This window comes from Lineus longissimus, chromosome 7 (genome assembly GCF_910592395.1).
Source record: "Lineus longissimus chromosome 7, tnLinLong1.2, whole genome shotgun sequence".
Taxonomy (NCBI): domain Eukaryota; kingdom Metazoa; phylum Nemertea; class Pilidiophora; order Heteronemertea; family Lineidae; genus Lineus; species Lineus longissimus.
Window position 1 is genome coordinate 1136785 of NC_088314.1, and position 19175 is coordinate 1155959.

The 19175-nt window shown below is 40.9% G+C and overlaps 1 protein-coding gene across 9 annotated transcripts; it reads right to left on the bottom strand.

Annotated features, from left to right (window-relative positions):
* Positions 1 to 56: 56 nt before the first annotated feature.
* Positions 57 to 17802, bottom strand: LOC135490698 (prestin-like). Of its 9 annotated transcripts, none has more exons than XM_064776064.1 (16): positions 17709 to 17802; positions 16770 to 16849; positions 8838 to 9309; positions 8328 to 8438; positions 7914 to 8104; positions 7466 to 7630; positions 6585 to 6823; positions 6227 to 6374; positions 5835 to 6026; positions 5607 to 5702; positions 5236 to 5412; positions 4664 to 4876; positions 4192 to 4510; positions 3844 to 3974; positions 3260 to 3604; positions 57 to 2900 (listed from the first exon to the last, which is right to left on the bottom strand). In XM_064776064.1, the coding sequence occupies exons 2-16, from the start codon at positions 16782 to 16784 to the stop codon at positions 2877 to 2879; spliced, it is 2838 nt and encodes a 945-aa protein (XP_064632134.1). In that variant the 5' UTR covers positions 16785 to 16849; positions 17709 to 17802; the 3' UTR covers positions 57 to 2876. The 9 variants fall into 9 exon arrangements, with proteins under 9 accessions (XP_064632134.1, XP_064632133.1, XP_064632135.1 ...); XM_064776063.1 differs by lacking the exons at positions 16770 to 16849; positions 17709 to 17802 and adding exons at positions 14074 to 14105; positions 15150 to 15313; XM_064776065.1 differs by lacking the exons at positions 16770 to 16849; positions 17709 to 17802 and adding an exon at positions 16273 to 16463.
* Between the last annotated feature and the right edge of the window lie 1373 nt (positions 17803 to 19175).

Below are 19175 nucleotides of genomic sequence, written 5' to 3' on the forward strand. Positions count from 1 at the left end.
TCCGTTCTTACCTCCACGATAACAGGGTAATACAAAGAAAAAGTTCTGCCAAATACTTCTAATACAGCAAGTTTTATTGTGAAAAATATTGTGTACAACATTTACAGCCATGAACAATAATCAATGAAAAAGTAAAATATCACTCTAGTCCATTCGTAAATGTTTTGTCTGCATCATTTGGGGCTCTCGAGCAAGAACTACTGGTTGGATTTCTTTGATACCGTTTTTTTTATTGATCTGACCATCGAAACCAATCAGCATATTCAGGGTTTGTTTCTGGGTATTTCGTTCATTAATTTTTGGCACTTCAAAAAAAAAAACTTCAAAGAAATCCGATCTGTAGTTTGTGCTCCAGAGCTACAAACAATGCAGTCAATACATTTACAAATGGACTCCAAATAATATCGTCAATTTCAATAATGATTGAAACTATGAAAATACATTTGTACAGGTACAAATCATTTCTTTTCAAGGCGTGTCATCTAAAAGTGGTTTTCAGGCCAGTTTCTACTACAGCTGAGAGCGTTGGAAACTACAGTTTCTCGGTCATTGGATTAATTTTGAATAGCTCGACAATTGTAACTGACCACAAACGCCGACCAAACAGCTGAACTGCTGCAGTTGGATTAGGCCTCAAAACAGTCTTCCATGGGTGACACATGTCCTATCACAAATCTGGACTATGATTAACATCGCAATGGATGTTTGTTGGCTCAGGAGTTTTTTGAGAAATCAGTCAATATGTTCCCTTGCATAGAAATAACCTCATTCACCAATATCAGTCATCTTCAAACAGTGGGAGTGACAGAAAACACCCTGAATTACTGGTTCACTGATCGTAGTCCCTTCCCTGATTAAGATACGACATGCTTCTGTCAGAACCAAGTCATGACAATCTAAAATAGCTAGGCAATACACACAACACGTTTCTTGATAAAAAATCTAAACAAAAGAGCTTACTAAATGGACACAATGACACCATTTTGAATTTTGACAACAGCTATTGCACATCTTGCTTTGCACCATAATATACTTGATTCAAATCCCCTTTTATCAAATCCAAACAACAGGTGCTGCTGTGTTACTCTGGTCCTTGAGGGGAGTTAGCGGACCAATGCACAGCGGCAACAAATCTGAATACTCCAATATATTTCTGACAAATTACAATGCCCTTATAGAACCTTTGACAGAATTCCCATCACAAAAACTACGGTGGGAATTCAACACAGACTCTATGATGATCCATCATTTAGTCTATGATGGGAGATCGGATGTAAAACATGGTTTGTGACATTCATCATAGATTCATCATGGGCCCATCACAGATTATAAGATGGAAACTTTCTGCTGTGTACTCCTTCCACATGACAGGTTAATCTCCAATTCAATTGTTGATATCTTAAGTACTTTATGGCCATCAGACATGAGATTCACTGGTCATGTGACATGGGCCAGCCAATCACAACCCAAAAGATATACCGCAGAGCTCATCATTAGATGTTTTACTGCTAACAAATGCATAAAACTTTACAGCAGAACAATCTTTGGAATCACCTCCTTCTATGGATACAAGTGATTCTGAAACGTCTCTGCTGTCAAGAATAGAAAGACAGGCATTTGATATGAGATGATGTTTGAAGAAATTTGCAACTGCACCCCTCGAAGTATTTAAAGTGATCAGTAACCAGAGATTGAGATGATTAAATGACTTAAATTGGCACCACTGGTTCACACACCTTATCATTTTTATAATCTCCACAGTGACACACAGTGTAATGGTTAAAAGGGCTGCAGCCCGAGCAGTCCTGTCACCAGTCACTCAACAAGCCGTATATCAGGCTAATCTAACAGATGCATGCAAAATTTCTAGGTGGATAATAGAACCAGAGAACTAATGCCTTTGATCTGAGCTGTTATGAGCATATGTAGAACATCAAACTTGCCCTTCTAAAGGCTATACAACAAAACAAATAAGCAGCTGATACATAGCCTGTACATCAGATCTATCATACTCAGCATATAAACTGTTCTCAAACTATAATCTGTCATTGAGCTGGTTTGCCTAAAGAACTATCAAATATACACTTCTGAATAATACAACATAGCATTTTATCAAGATTCCTGTTATCAGACTCGTTCCATTCTCTCCATACAGATTACAAGAGGCACCAGTCATGAGAAAGGAACCAGACTGTCATCAGGACATCTTTGTGGACGAAGTCTTACAAAGCCACTGACCAAGGCAATTGAAAACTGCCACACCTTGATCAACACATTACACTCGCACGTTAAAAGTTGAATCCTGGCACCAACTGAATACTGCACTGATACACACCATACCTGTATCAGTGCCAACCATGTCTATCAACATATCACTCACTTGCCCATATGCAAGTAATGCTACGTAAAGCACACTAAAATGCCAATATGTACATCAAGAGAGGGGTTGCATCTAAAACATATCACAGCTTAAGATACCGAATTGTTTAATGGTACAAAACTGACAACGTTAGGACTACTAAAACCTGCAGAAACCACCGATTCATTTCAAGACCTCCATAACAACATTCAATTGGCAAATTGAAGTGTGTTTCCCAAACATTAGTGTTTGTGGTGTCCATGGCCACGAGAATAACTTTTCACAATCTCACATCGGTCAATTCTGAGCTGCAGATACAACATCTCTCATTCCACCATCCTGGCTGTTGATTCCTTGAAATAACCTTGTACTCCCACAGCAGACTAATGCATATCACAGCCGTGAACATATCCATCTCCTCCACGGTTGACAACATCTCGTTTGAGAAATCATGAGAATTGAGACATCCATTTGTAAGGAGCTTTTTGATTACACAACCAATCCGCACTCCCGCTGCTCAAAATCTTGTTGTGTTATCGACCTGGAAGCATATAAACAGGGTCAAAATAAAAAGGGTCTATTCAATTAATACTGGAGAAGGCAACTCCACAGCAGAACACATTTATTCCGAAGAATTGTTAATGTGCCCCAGCACAGACACTCAAAAACCAGCAATCTTGAGTTTCTCCTCATTCAAAGGACAAAACCAAGTGACTTGCCCAAGATAACAAACAAGGTAATCCATGTCAGACACAGAACCATGAAGGTTTTGACACCATTTAACCACAAGACTACAATGGCTACATTAGAATGTCAATGGAGTTAATCAATGAATCCATTCAGAAGCCACTTCTCGATGACAGGAGAATTCATTATAGAATGCTATGTTAGAGAACGTACTTCATTAACAACATCTTCAACCTCCACTTCTGCGATCACCTCAGCTTGTTCACCTTCTTCCTCATGCTCCTCAGCCTCCTCTATAACACTAATATTCGTGTCCCCATTATCAGGCGTACTACAGCAGGAGTGTGGCACTTCCAACAAATCCCTTTGAATCGACGGTGAGCCACTCTCTCTGCCCTGACTGTTTATGACCCGCCTGAAGACCTTAGGGGATATCTTGGGAGTAGGTAGCGGGGTGTGGTGGGGAGACTTTCTGAAGCTGGTCGGGCTGCCGCTAGCACTGGGGATTCTGCTGTCGTTGACCTCGTAACATGGGAACATGGGGGTGTCAATAAGCAGCTGGAAGGAGAGGCAGGACTTGAACAGTGTGTATTTGTTCAACAAGGAATATTGATTGGAATGTCGCGAAGCAGAAAATGGGACAAGGCACCATGGAGGCTATGGATATTTAACTTCTCTGCCAAGGCGGTCTGACTCTCTTCTCAGTCCTTCTCTACTTGTAAACGTGTTTCCCCTAAGATATATTCTGAAGGCTTAAACCACCATGAAGAAGAGAGCTGATGAGAGGCAATGCTTACCGTTTGTAACACGATGTCTTCGTTGTTTTCCTCACACGCAGCCATTACTGCATCATGAACAGACAGGAATAGCAATTCCTTAGGATTCTTGTCAAAGAAATTCATCCGGCGAAACATTTCTCGGATTCGGACTGAAAGAACGACATGTATATATGATTCCCAGCTGATCTGCAATTCTGATTTGACTCGTTTTCTGACATTCTCTTTGTCTTCAGAGAGACATATCACACACTCAAGCAAAGACATTTTCCCAACAACTACTCAGGGACCTGCAACAAATTCCAACGATATTTACTTCGAAAACAATCCAAGAAACTGTATCCAGTTATCAAAAACATGACTACTTACAATTGCAATTTGTCAGGAAGACCTTGACGTCTGCTTCTTTGTATTCTCCAATAACCTGACTCAACATGTTCACACCGACGCAATCCATATATCCCATAATACTACAGTCGATCACCAGGTGATGACAATCAAACATCGGCCATTCGGGATCTGAGCTGAGGCTGCTTGGCATATTGGAAGGCACAAAACTATTCGAACCAACATTAATGACGACATTATCATCAGACTTCTTCTCAATAGTCTCATTCTCAAAAACATCCCCTTTGATGGTACTGATCTCCACCGAATCCCGATGGGAAATGTTCATGCATAGATTCACCTGAAGTCGAGAAAACAACAACGTTAACAAATGCTCACTCTTCAGCTAACAATATTGGCCATCACACACTTCTCAGTTTTGTGGCAGTTTACATATAGCTGGCAGTCCAAAATCACGAGGAGGTCTGTGAAGAAACAAGAAGTCTGTACTCACCTCTTTACTATTCTTCCTGTTATCCTTTTTCTCCTCTTTGATTTTCTTCTTTTCTTCTCTCACTTGCTTCCTTTCATATTTCTCCCTCTTTGCCTTCAGCTTGCGAGGATTCAAACCGGTCTTTTTGTACAATTTCTTAAGGAAATATTCAGCACTCGCATAATAGAGGGAGCCGCCAAACCGAAAGAGCTTGATTCCTTTTACCTCTTCAGCCTAGAAAACAATATTTAATCCGAGGTTGAATTACTGACAAAATGGAAGGTTTTGGCGGATGTTATCTTAGACTCAGCATCACCAATCCTACTTGATTTTACCTCATTACTGAGTAAAATCGATGCCACCTATTAACAGGACAAAGTGTATCCATTCTGACTGCAAGAGTACTGAGGTTATACTCTCTAATAACTGTCAAAAACATGTTCACAGTATGTATGTATGCTCCTTAAGTAGTTTGGTCCGTAACCTGCCAATGCACTTGTATTGGGTGCTACTCGAAATAGGTGTTATGTTACTTTGGGAAAGCATGGATTGGCAAGGATGTTAGCACAACATATCAGAAACAGGTCACTTACATCATTGTAAACAGTAGTGTCCTTATAGATATCAGTATGTGGCATCCTTCCGAGAATGCACGTGTACGGCCCCTGCGTGCGCCAGACAACAGTGAAGAGGGTAAAGGCCAGGGCGATACCAAGACCAAGGTCGACATCAAGAAGGGCGGTCGCCAACCAGGAAACAATCCAGATCGACTGAAACAAGAGGTATAAAGGTCAAGGTGAACATCTCACAGTCGCCAGCTACCACACAATCGATACATGTAGAGAGGCACCAGGCCAACAACTCAAATTGGTCACAAACTGTTGTGGTACACAACAAACTCGCAAAAGATGACAAGATTGACACAAGCAGAAGCACAACATCTCATAGAATCTGGCATACTTACAAAGTCATACTTGGATATCTTCCACAGGTCTTTCAGCTGCTGGAACTGCAGGAACATTCCCTTGAGGGCGACCAGGATGATAGATGCCAAAACACACTGCAAAGATGAAAAGATGCCACATTTGCAGGTAATTCTATGTTATCAATGCAATTCTGTTCCTACCTCGGCGGAGATGAAGAGACATAGAATGTTCTCACTTATCGTCAAATCTTCATACAGAATACTTACATTTGGTAAAGACCTAAAGAGAGGAGCTACAGCCAGAAGAACCACCAGTACCAGGCTGGAAGAGATGAGGCCTGCAATCTGTGTCTTGCCTCCCATCGACTCCTGGACCAGACTACGAGAGAGTGAGGCAGCCGAGACGTAACACAGAAAGAAAGATGAGATGATGTTGGATCCTCCATGGGCAATGAGTTCCTGCAATTGGAGAATTAAGATTAAGAGTCACTTCTTGAAGTGGGTAACTTGATATTGAAACGTCACTTTGATAAGATCTAATGCTGTGCTGGGACAGGCACATTGTACGAGAAATAGAGTGACTTGCCAAAGGTTACAAGTCTTGTTTTAGTGTAAGGTGTCGCAGGCACGAGATCATCAGTCAGACATGCTCAACTTACCTGGTTAGATTCAACCTCATAATTGTGCTTGGTGGCGAATATCTTTGCCATCGATACAGATATTGCATAGGCAATAATGGCAATAACAACAGCATCAATGAACACGCCTCTCATGTAATTCGTCGCAGGAAGCTGTGGTGGCGGGATTCTGAAACAAGAAGGCAAGGTCATATTGATATACTAACCATACTGTTTGTTAACATTACAGCACTTGTATTGGATGCAAATAGATACAGTAAAACCTGAAGTATGGGTAGAAGGTACAATGCCCTGGGAGAGAGGATGAGAGAACTTTGGACAAGGTCAGTTTCAGGTTATCAAAGTGTCACATTCCTATGAATGCTCATGCAAAACTCACCCTGTGGGAATGTATCCGACCACCTTCACCTTATAAACCTCACTGATCTTGGCGAAGTGAGAGATCACAGTTGCAGCAATCACCACAAGGAGTTCAATCGGTACGGGCATCTTCATCTTGTCCTTGAACTTGTTATTGATTCCTTCCTTCACACCGACAAGGGCAGCTACGCATATCAGCGATGTCACCAATGACGCAATGTTAGTGTGGTGAATATTCGAAAAGAGATCACGGTAAATCTGAAGCAAAGATTAAAAAAGTGGCAGATTTTCAAGATTGTACTTAAACAACTGACACAACAGTTGACAGTCTTTAAAAGACAGGCAGACAGTTCAAGCTCTGTCTCAATTTCTTGATGACTTTCAACTTGTAAGTTGGATCAGATTATGATAACCTCAAAAGGCTTGGGAAAGTCTGAAATAGCGTCTCATTGCAGAAAGTGCCTGGTTTGGATGCTCTTGATGTCATTAAAACCATTGTTGCATGATTGAGCTTACTTCCCAAAGCACTTGAGACAGATCTTCACATCCTGCTGTGACCTAAACATGAATACTAAGATGTCATTTTTTGACAGCTTGTTTGCGCAGGTTTGTCAATGACTTTTTTGTTTTTTTATGGATGTGTTACTCAAATGCATGTCTCCAATCAAAACTGTCATAAATATCTTTTAATTTTTTGTTTACTTTCCACAAGTAGGCCTTTTGATCAAGTAGTTTGTCTATCTTTCTATCTATCTACGTCATGCGAGGCCTAAAATTCTGGATAAATTCAATCCGTCAAATCTTTTTAGAAGTCAAAATCAAGGCATATGTCACTGTTTACTGATCTTTTTGATCCATAAAATTCTTTTGTCTAATTTTTTCAAACCGAACTAAACTTACATAGATCAATTTAAGTGGTCCATAGTATTTTGGAATGGACAGTCCAAACACATGCGTGATTTGACTAGTGAACACGTGGAATGCTGCGCCAGTTGTGAATCCACTGACTAGTGGTTGGGAGAGGTACATGGTGAAGAATCCAAGCTGACATATACCCATTGCAAGCTGAAAGAAGAACCAATAATTTAGAAATGAAAGCATATTGTCCGGACTTTCTAAAGGCTTTGTTCCAGTTTCAAATAGCGTCAATTACCGGGACATCAGCGCTATTCATACATGTCGGATGTTAGGATGTGAATGATGCTGTCCACCACTTCATAGTCCATTATTACTAGGCCCTCAGATGAAACATTACCATAGCTATTCATAGAGCCAACAGGCCCCCTGCACCGGCCCGCCCACAGGCATTCGCAAAATCCATTTCAGCAAACATTAATGACAGACATACCTGTATTATGCCTACTAATACTGTTAACTGTATGGCGATTTGAACTTTCTCATCCATCAATGCATCCTCCCGTTGTGTGTCAAGGTCGACCTCAGATTCGTTCAACAATGTTATATTCAGATCTGGTTGGAAATTGGCAGTTTCTCGATCGAGGGCTGAGCCCACCATCAGACTTATCACAGCAAATGTACCTGAAAACAAAAAGCTTAGTTTTAAATTTTTTGACAACTTGACATCATGATGTGATCTGATAGATTACCTTTTTTCACTGCGTAAATGAGTCATCAGAGTCATCAATGAGTAATCACATCAGAGCAACAAAACTTTGACCTTCTCCAGAAAAGGAGAGCAGACGTCAAATTGATCATGATCTGGTTACTGGTGCAATCACTGCCATGCACCAAAATTACTTACCCACGGATATATGTTTCGATGTTCCAAGGAAGAAGTAAATTATCACAGGGAAGAACGATGTGTAGATACCATAGACCGGACTAAGACTCGCCAACATAGCATATGCCATACCTGAAGATACATTTGACAATCCATCAATGACTTGTCGAAAGCTTTACTTCCAAACTGAAATAGGTCTAAAACGTGGCAGTTCTATTCCAGCTTACTATCAGATTATCAAATATCTCCATTTTTATCACACTTCAATCCTCTGGCTCAAATAGGAGGATATCGTATTCAAGCAACCCAGCCACACCAAAGGCAGCCTGAATCAAACTTAACAAAATGAACAAACCAGTGCAGAGCCCAAACCTGGGTTTGCTCCCATCCATTAACACCAAATACTTTTTGCAAACCATTTTGACTAGTCAACATGTTTGTCTTTGGAAGGTTCTAAAAGTGTCTGATGCATATCTACATCTACGAAAATCATGATGTTTTAGAGATCCCTGTAAGGGCAGGGCTACTTACTTTGGGGTATTTGCATGATCCCGACCGTCAACCCTGATAAGAGGTCACTGACTGCATCCTCCCGAACCTCATACTTGCTCATAATGTCAAGAAACGGGAGAAAACGGAACAAAAATGTCTTGATACATTGCAACGAACATGTGCAGTTCTCCTTTTTCTCTTTAAATCGTTCTTTAATTGTCTTTTTCTGGGGACGCTGAGGCTGAAATCCCTGATCAAAGTATTGTTGGCTGTAAACGGGACGGTTAACAATGAGTATCGACGGCACCCGGCTGCCACGGTGTCGCGGTGTCTCGGCCAGTGAGCTTGTAATGCTGTTCTGTTCGCTTGCTTCTCCATATTGTAGATTGGTGGGCCGGGAGATCCGATCACTGGGATTAGAAAGCTGGACAACGTTTGCTGCATGTTCCTCACCAATGTCGAGCCCAGGGTTTTCCATCGGCTGTGGTGAAGACAGCAGTTCTTGCAGTGACTGGAAAAGACAAGGGCAAAACATTCAATACTGCAGATTCTAGACCCATGAAAACACATTTGATTAATAACATTTTCACTCATGATCAGAACCGACATCTGAAAAAATATAATGGTATTAGTATCGAAAATAACTTGAGCTTCATCCAGCATTTCATGGAATTCACTGAAACTTAAATGTAGAATGGACCATTGAGGGATTTGAATCGATACAACGATCATCATTCATTGGAGCAACCATACACTGAGCCGGCTCAGAGATGACATGTTAACTGATGGTGTACGTCATTCCCAAGGTCTCCTTCAAGGAGGAGGATACTCATAATGCTGGTGAATTGGCATGCAGATAAGAAAGAGCAGCCATGCCCCAGTTGTTGAGCCAATTTCCCAAGAATCCTTGTCAATTTCAAAGATTACAAAGGCTCTGCACACTTGTGACTTACTTGCAGTTTCAGTAAGGAGTAAAACAAATTCTGCTAGTATCAACAAAATAACAAATTGACAGCCACACATAGTTTGGCGAAAAGACAAAAGGAAGTATGATTTGTGTGTCATGTATTCCAGAAAGGTCATGATAACAACAGTCGTGACAGGAAAAATAAAAGTAGGTATGTATGTCAATTGTCAGCCCAATTGAATTTAAACAATGAGAGGCCGGTTCATGTGATTGATTTTGTCAATGTAAATATAAACCAGAACTATGAAATGTGACACAAATTTCTGACTAGTGGTAAATTTTCTGGATTCCAGACTTGTTCTCGAGTGCAACTTCGCACCTAACAGACATTGCAGCGGAACTTAGACCTGAAAAAAACCCCACTTAAATCTCATAGTTACCTCATCATTGTTGTTGAGCCTTGCACAAAGATCACGATATGTAGTAAATTTGGGTCCAGTTCTAGGTGTTGTATCTCTACCTTTGGAGGCTCTGTGCCTCACATTATCTTTACCTTTAGTTGCCATCAAATATCATTTGATTAATAATCCAAGAGTTGTCAACACAAGCAATCAAACTATCCCACCAACATAAGATGCATGTATACTTCGTCCTGGAAAGGCTGGAAGTTCGCTTATCCATTCAAACTATCACTCATGCCTTGCACCCACAAATTAAGGGAATTAGATTGTTGATGCAACGAGTTTCGGCGGCATCAACTTGGGTGAGAATGTGTCAAAGTGTCCTGCCAGGAAACAAAATCTGGTCGGATGAATCGAGAAGATCACGTAGATGTAAAATCATGAATTGTCTTTAAAACACAACATGTCACGCGAAAACTGGACAAAATCATTGTGGGTTGACATCAATCTATACCAACTGTGGCAGTCTTTCAAAGGAGTTTTTTCCATGTACTGTGTTCAATAAACGTATGACAGACCGTCACTTCTGCTGTACACACACAACATGAGATTTAGCATGTGTATTGAACATAAGGAGGTCACATCACTCAAGCGACCAACTCTGGGATTGTTACCTCATGTGCCATGCATGTGGTCAGATTAACACCATACTGAACAATCAATCATTCACAGGTTGATGGGGTAATTACACTAACAAGTCACAGAACTCTTAGACAACTTAGAATGAGGTGACACAGACTTCTATTCCAGAGTAACTTTGTTCAAGTGAACCACAGGTCTACAATGCCATGCATTGAGTGAACAGCTGGTTTATTGGGGTGAAACTGACCACACTTTTCCCACTCAAAGCTGGGCAATCCACAGGGAATACAATAATACACTAACCAGCTGATTCAGCACTTAGTTTGATGATTGACAATGAAAACTAGTGACTGAACTGTTTTTATTATTCTGCTTGTTTACTATAAAACCGGGCTCAAGCTAGACTTTCTTCATCACGAGTCAAACTAAAGTCTTGACAGACAAAATCTCAGGAGTTAAAGTTTATTTTCAAATGTGAGGGTCCTGGGCGGAGTTTCAAGCTTCAAAAGACACTTTTCGGGGGTTATCTCAAGCCCTGATAAAATACAAAACTTACACAGCATATTTCATGACCTGCGATGAACATCAAACAGAGCTTGTCCTACCTGCAGACAAGTAGTATCTTGTCTCATTGCAACAGCTGAGATCACAGCAACAAAAACACTTCTTTGCCAGTAAACGCCAAAATGTTCATCCCGCATTCGTGGAGATACCCTGCGGAAAACAACTCCAACAAGTGCAAAGCGACACTGTCACTGAAGAAGAAATGAAACTCTGGAGAAATTCACGAAATCAACTTACACGTTTCAATGGTTCTCTTATGTAATCGGAGAAATCATTCCTAAACGATTTTAACTTTCTCATGGCGTCGGCAGTAACTGTTGCAGTCCGAATGAAAAGCATAAATATACGCACAGAGTCTTAACCAAACACTTGTCTATCTCAACATAACCATAATTCGTATCAAGAGATATCAATGGGTACACCAGGCCACAATCACAAAGGTGAAGTACACATAAGAGGTGCAAACCATTTTTAAATTGATGACATCATTGGGCTTTAGATCAGGCCATATTTGTGACTCGCTCTACCAAAACTAGGCGCTTGTCGCATCTGAACTTGACAGGTTGATACGGACTTGTTGTTCACTTCCCTATTGTAGACCTTTTGTGAAATCTATTACAAACTGATTTGGTCACATCTCACAAAAGGTCTACAATAGGGAAATGAACAACAAGTCCGTATCAACCTGTCAAGTTCAGATGCGACAAGCGCCTAGTTTTGGTAGAGCGAGTCAAGACTTCGGTTTTGTTTGGCTGTCAATTTTCAAGTTACCTTGATGATAACTTAACAATGAGGGTGTTCTAAGATTGAATTAAACCAAATTACACCGTTTTTTTCCAATGCAATTGTGAACACCAATATATAATCGCAATAAATACATGTCAAATTTGCAGTTACTGCACAACAACAAAACAACGACCATGTTCCTTTCTAATTTTCCAGCGGGCCATAAACAAAAGACAATTCACTATTTAGTACAGTCATCATGCAAACATTTGGTTTAATCTGACTTCTTGGAACTTTCCTAGAAACATATCTCCAGAAAACTATTTAGTACTTAGTAGTTGATTCACCCCCTAAACAAGCAATATGAACTGACTCAGGGAACCATCCTGAACCTGTAGGGGGAGCACTCAATACAAAGTTGCAGCCATTGTACCTTCTCATTTTGCTAATCAGTGCGGTTTGCATTTTATTTAGGGAAATGCCTGTGTTTTTGAGGGACACTCAATTGACACGCACATCTCAACTATGAAACTGGGAACTTATGCATTTCAAAATGAGATGTACTCAGCACTTGGCAATCATTAGTCACTGTTCCTCAATTGACAATTCGTACATGGTAACGGACACTTAGGTCTTCTCTGAGTGTTGACTGTTCTTGAGAGAACGTCTTGTAGCTGTATACTCCAACCCTCTCGGAAACATGAGAGCCGGAAACAGTGGAGAAAGGTCTATTGTAACCAAGTCAACGATGGTTGATTATGATAGGCACTGCAATATTTCAACTCTTCTAATTGAAAACCAAACCATATAAATAATGCTTTTTCAATCGTGAGAACTTGTCAAAAGGGTCAGGAAATCTATATATATCTTTTTCAAGCACCCTACAGAACCTCTGACAAAACTTGGTGTCCAAGTCTAAGAATAAGCCTGACTCTTGTCAATTACCACCACCATGAACAAGGCCTAAATCAACATAATTGATAATACTGACAATAGTGACATCTTCCGATATTTCTGCCATTCACCAACCACACTGGGTCAGACAGGACGATGGAGAAAGTTAACAACTAAACATTATGTATTGATCACGAGTCCCAGGGTCATCTATAGTTAGGCCTTGCTGTAAGTATGCCCACACACAGTAGGCCCTGTAGGTCAGGCTGAACGCGGTAACACACACAGAAGGGGCATCTTTTTATCACAATGACATAAAACGAAAGCGAAGGCATCACAGACATTTTGGTCAAAACCACAACTATCGCATGACCTGAAAAGGATAATGAATAGAACAGGTTTCTAATCCTAGTTGGGTTTATCCTCGAAAATAACTCATTATCAGTAAAACAGCTCTACCCACATAAGGGGTAAACCTGGACACTTGGCCTAGTTTGTCCAGGTCATGGGTGAAACCTGGATGATCATATGAGAAGTTACTGTTTAGAACACAGGACATGTCAAGTATTTTTTCTGTTGAAAAATCTATCACGAAACAAATCAATATCAAGCAATAATTTGAGTTTGACATGTAAGTGCCAAAAATAGAGTAAAATGTGAGAATTTTGGAAAAATCTTTTGTATTGTCCTTGATTGTGAGTAAGAAATGCCAGGGCTCCCACTCAGCAAATACTGGATCAGTGCCCCTGGGGGAAATATCAAAATTTGACCAGTGAGTAAAGGCCCCAAATCAAATTCAAAGACATTTTCTCATGCTGGGTGCAAAAATATAAAACGACAACAAAAAAGTGACTGACTGAAAAAGTACAATTGAAAAGCTGGCCTTGAAATTCAATGTTGAAAGTCATTATTGACAACACAACCCAACCCATTAGAGAGAAATCATGCAATGGATAATACTACATGTACTACTACTAGAATAGGCTTTATAATCTTCAAAAGATACCCTACACCAAAATAGTCAACTTGTAATAAAATAGCAACACGGTAGAATCATGCAGGTTGTCAACATTTACAATTTTGCAAAGTTGAAATGCTGAGAAAAAGAAATGATCCTTAAAAAACAAGATAGAAAGCATACCTTGCTTCCATTTGGACCACACCTGGTCAGCTCTTAAAAAGAACATACAAAACCACTTTAGTCCTTTGACTTGTTTGTACAAACTACTGGCACTCTTCTTTCTCTTGGATTTCTTGCTTCAGAAGCACTGCCATGCCAGCAGCATCTCATAAATCAATTTTTAAAGAAATACTGCCCAATGCAAACAGTGGGAGTGCATTGGAAGACCAGGGTGTATGATTCAGCCATCTGGTGACCACAATTGGAATATATTATCAACGGAGATAATATACACAACAGGTTGGAATGAAAGGTCTGGAAGGGGAAGCTTAGGTGATATGAATTAACAACCGTTATCAGGCTGCCTGAAGAATATCAACTCACCACAAATTTGACTGACTTACTATACTTGGCCATCACCACATGGCCTCGGGGGTAGGACCCCAGCCCCTTACGCAGTGTGTACAGACAGAGACACAACGCACCCAGGTTCTGGATTAGTACGAAAAATGTGTTGTTTTTGACAAGCCAACTCTGGCACAACAATCTACAGATTTATCCATCGAATTTTAGAAAAAAGTTTCATAGACTAAGAACAGGCTAGGTAGGAGAGACCTCACTGAGAGCAACGGCAATGAAATGGACAGGATGCACGCACAACACTACCTCAAGCAAACTAGATGCACTTAGGTGAACTACTTGGCAAAGTGGCAAATGCAACAACCATCATATTTCATAACATCACTAGACCCACGGTGGTAAAATCACAAACTATGTAAAGGAGAGGACCTTGCTTCTTTTTATAGATCTTTTTATATTTTCTTGGGTGAGTGGAGTTGATGAATGAGAAACGCATTATGTGAACAATTTCATGCATGCATGGAATAGAATGTACACCATATCAAACAACGTACCTCATTTCCCTCATAAAGACAGCTACATGTATTCTCATTTTGCGTTTTGCTTGGTATGACCCCAAACACTAAAAATCTTTTCTTACCATACTCCTGCCGCAAGGACTCATGAGTGACTTGGGATGGTTTTCAGGAGCAACAATATTACATGCAAAATGTATATAACTGTTGGATTGTCCCTACCAGATATCTCCAAATTGACCATGGGTGATGACATTCATGCGGATGAGGAACATTCGAACTCTCAATTTTCTCTTTAACCTTCATAATCCAAAATGTCCAGCAAATAATCCTTCAATTCAGGTAACTCTCTATATGAAGGGAAAAACTCTTGAAATATGTGACGTTTCAGGAAGAATATCAACATGTAATGACGACGGAGAGTTTACACGGAATACTCATTTGACTTCAAATCATTCATATATTCATACATTCATACATTCATACATAAATGAATATTGAATAGATGAATTTTGAAGAAAAAAATTATAAAAGTACTCATTGAAATTCACCAAGGGTTTCATCATCCTGGATTTTGTAATTTTTTGCCTGAGCGAGACAACATCTGACAGATCCTGTAGTTACAAACATGTGATGTTTACCCAGATAAAAAAATTGTTCCTCTTCTGAGGTCAATCAAGGGTTCAGTTAGTCAGACTCGGATGTCAAAATGTAGGCTGGTTCGGAAGGGTTTATTTATGTGTATAAAAGCGAATTTGCCTATTATTGAAATTCTTGCGTTTTTGTTATCAGAAAGCCATTTGAATATCAGTATACTGGTATATTGGACCAGGTCACTCAGTAACAACGCAGTATATGGAGATAAATAAGATGCACATTTTTATACTTTTAGTTCGTACTGGTGCTGGCCTAGATGATTCACATTCCTCACATGAAATGATGAATACAATAAAACCCATGACTACATGTACGAGTCATAGAAACGTTAATGAAAAAGACAGGCATGAGAAGGCCCACTGTACTTATGCAGTGCATCAATGCAAAACATGCTGCCAGTGTTCTTGAAATATGATTCAGATGAAGACCACAACGGACACAGATGTAGACTCACTGACCGGTGGGCACAAAAAATTAGGTAAATGTAACATGCACATGAACAAGTGAAAGGACAGAGAGAATCTTCCTCACCAAAAATCTCAGAGGTCTACGGTCCTCCCTTGGATGATGAATATAAAATCGTTGAATTTTCGGTTTCATCCTCATTTTTAAAAACAGAGACTTTATACAAGTCAAACAAGACAGAAACACCAACCAACCTCTGTTAAACGCTCATACATGTACTCACCACTGAGGTTGATTCCCGAATGCTGTAATGTCGTCACGTCATCCAAGAGACGCTAGTCGGCACGGTCAATGTCAGGCCTCATCCCTCTTTGACAATATTATCATGAACAAGCACGATAACATCCTTAGGCCTATGTCACCAACATGATTTGTTCTCAAGGCACCAAAGGTTGTCGAGGCAACAATATATTCCTGTTTTAGACGGAAACATGGTTTTCAATAGAAGCTCAATGTTTTTATGACCTATGTATACCCTCTAGTTTTAATTTCAAAACTTGAATCAGGAATGAGCACTGTGCGAATGCGATGCATGGGAAAACTGATCAATGTCCTATTCTACATACTGTTTTCATCACTATGATGTTTCTCAATGTCACTAAATGTCATCAGAACCAACTTTCTGCTGGACTTGGGCCAAAACACCTTTTACAATGTTCAACAATGCAAACAGAGACAAGTCATGTAAGGAAAGCAATCTTGCACACATTAACCACTCACCATGTCAGGCTCCATGGCTGCCAAGTTACCAGGATGTCCATCAACTTATTTACACAATTCCATAAGTCTTGATGTTCAACCTGAAAATTGAAATATGCCATTCTTATTTCTATAGCAATCAAAGTTCTCACTTCAGTAAAATTGGAGCCTTTGGACAGAATAAAAGAAAAGGGTTTGCTCCATCTGTCTCTGCAGGGTGTCTTTTGTTTTCTGGACTAACACTTAAGCTTGGTTACCCCCAGCCATCTCATATGTTTTTAACACTTGGCTCGTGGCAGAGCATCTCATTCTCAAGAGGTCTCTAGCCTCAGGGAAGAATGATTATCTACGACCGTCTGTCCTAGCACTAGCAGATGGAATTTGGCAGGACAGACTGTTGTCGAAAACTCTCTTGGAACTTCTGAGTGATGAGGTCATGCGGTCCCTTGGTTAAAATGGTCACCAGGCCAGCTGATACACACTACATCATGGTGAGTCGCCCGACTCTGGAGTCTGGTCTGGTTTCTGGTTATCCCGTACGCACTCGAAGCTCGGTCAACATTTACATTACATATTCCAACAGCAATGCTGGACCTTCTCCAGTATAGAGTTGACCGGTCAGGTACCATGCTGTTAGTCATAGTGTTCTATGCAGAGATCTCAATGTTGTGGATTTCTTCCTTTGTTAGAGGGACCCCAGAGTTCATCTTCATGATTTCACCAACATCATGCATTTTGCATGGATGGTTTGCATGTCACCATCATCATGCAATTCATTTCATATGTCTGATGTCATAAGTGAAGTCAAGACACAGACACACAGAGCCAGGCCCAGTGCCAGTGGTGGGTCATTGTACTACTTTTTTAATCATGTCAAATGCGACGAGGTTTTAAACTATTGCACTAAAGGAATCTTATCTACAGAACTAAAAGAATACGAATAACCTGTACAACACTTACTAGTTGTTTTTGATAAAGAAAATAATGGATTAAATGAGCTTTTTCATCCTTTTTATCATCTATCCATCCATCATGTCCATCATCATCAACGCTGAGGGATATCCCGGGAATTCCCGCTCCTCCGTTACTAAAAATAGCTGGGTTGTTAGAAAATCCGAACCGGTGTAATAGAAGAAAATGTCCCCCTGTAAAAGTGCATAGCAAGCTAAAGGAACAAAATGGAGATGACTACCATTGCACTGCACCCTGGTGGAAGTCTCTGGAGAATTTCGAAGCTTGACCCCCAGTCAGACTCAGAGTACAACACGGTACTGATTCGGCCTGGCTGTGACGGTCTCATCCATGTTTTCAACACGGTGGAGCAGCCAGGACTGATTCGGCCTGACTGTGACTGTCTCATCTCTCTCACCATGTTAACAACTTGGCAAAGCAGCCAAGACTGAAGTGGACTGGCTGTGACCGTCTCATCTCTCTCGCCATATTGTCAACACGATGGAGCAGCCAAGACTGATTCAGCCTGGCTGTGACTGTCTCATCTCTCTCATCATGCTGTGAACACAGTGGAGCAGCCAGGACTGATTTGGACTGGCTGTGACTGTCTCATCTCTCTCACCATGTTGTCAACACGGTGGAGCAGCCAAGACTGATTCAGCCTGGCTGTGACTGTCTCATCTCTCTCATCATGGTGCCAACACGGTGGAGCAGCAAAGACTGATTCGGCCTGGCTGTGACTGTCTCATCTCTCTCATCATGGTGCCAACACAGTGGAGGGGCAAAGACTGATTTGGACAGCTGGTTGTGACCGTCTCATCTCTCTCATCATGATGTCAACACGATCGAGCAGCCAGGACTGATTCGGCCTGGCTGTGACCGTCTCATCTCTCTAACCATAATGACAACTTGGCAGAGCAGCAAAGACTGATTTGGCCTTACGGCTGTGATCGTCTCATCTCTCTCACCTTGTCAACAAGATCGAGCATCCAGGACTGATTCGGCCTGGCTGTGACTGTCTCATCTCTCTCGCCATGTTAACAACTTGGCAGAGCAGCCAAGACTGATGTGGCCTGGCTGTAACTGTCTCATCTCTCTCGTCATGTTGTCAACACGGTGGAGCAGCAAAGACTGATTTGGCCTGGCTTTGACCGTCTCATCTCTCTCACCATAATCATTGTGAAAACATTCGAGCAGCCAGGACTGATGTGGCCTGGCTGTGACTGCCTCATCTCTCTCATCATGTTGTCAACACGGTGGAGCAGCAAAGACTGATTTGGACTGGCTTTGACCGTCTCATCTCTCTCACCATAATCATTGTCAAAACATTCGAGCAGCCAGGACTGATGTGGCCTGGCTGTGACTGTCTCATCTCTCTCATCATGTTGACAACTTGGCAGAGCAGCCAGGACTGATTCGGCCTGGCTGTGACTGTCTCATCTCTCTCACCATGTTGACAACTTGGCAGAGCAGCCA

What these genes read in the sequence shown, in the direction of transcription:
- LOC135490698 (XM_064776058.1), bottom strand. Translation starts at nt 10,271, where the DNA reads ATGGCAACTAAAGGTAAAGATAATGTGAGGCACAGAGCCTCCAAAGGT. An exon ending in ACAGGAAGAATAGTAAAGAG is followed by an intron (nt 4,511 to 4,663) that starts GTGAGTACAGAC and finishes TCTCGACTTCAG; the next exon opens with GTGAATCTATGCATGAACAT. An exon ending in AAGACATCGTGTTACAAACG is followed by an intron (nt 3,605 to 3,843) that starts GTAAGCATTGCC and finishes CTCTCCTTCCAG; the next exon opens with CTGCTTATTGACACCCCCAT.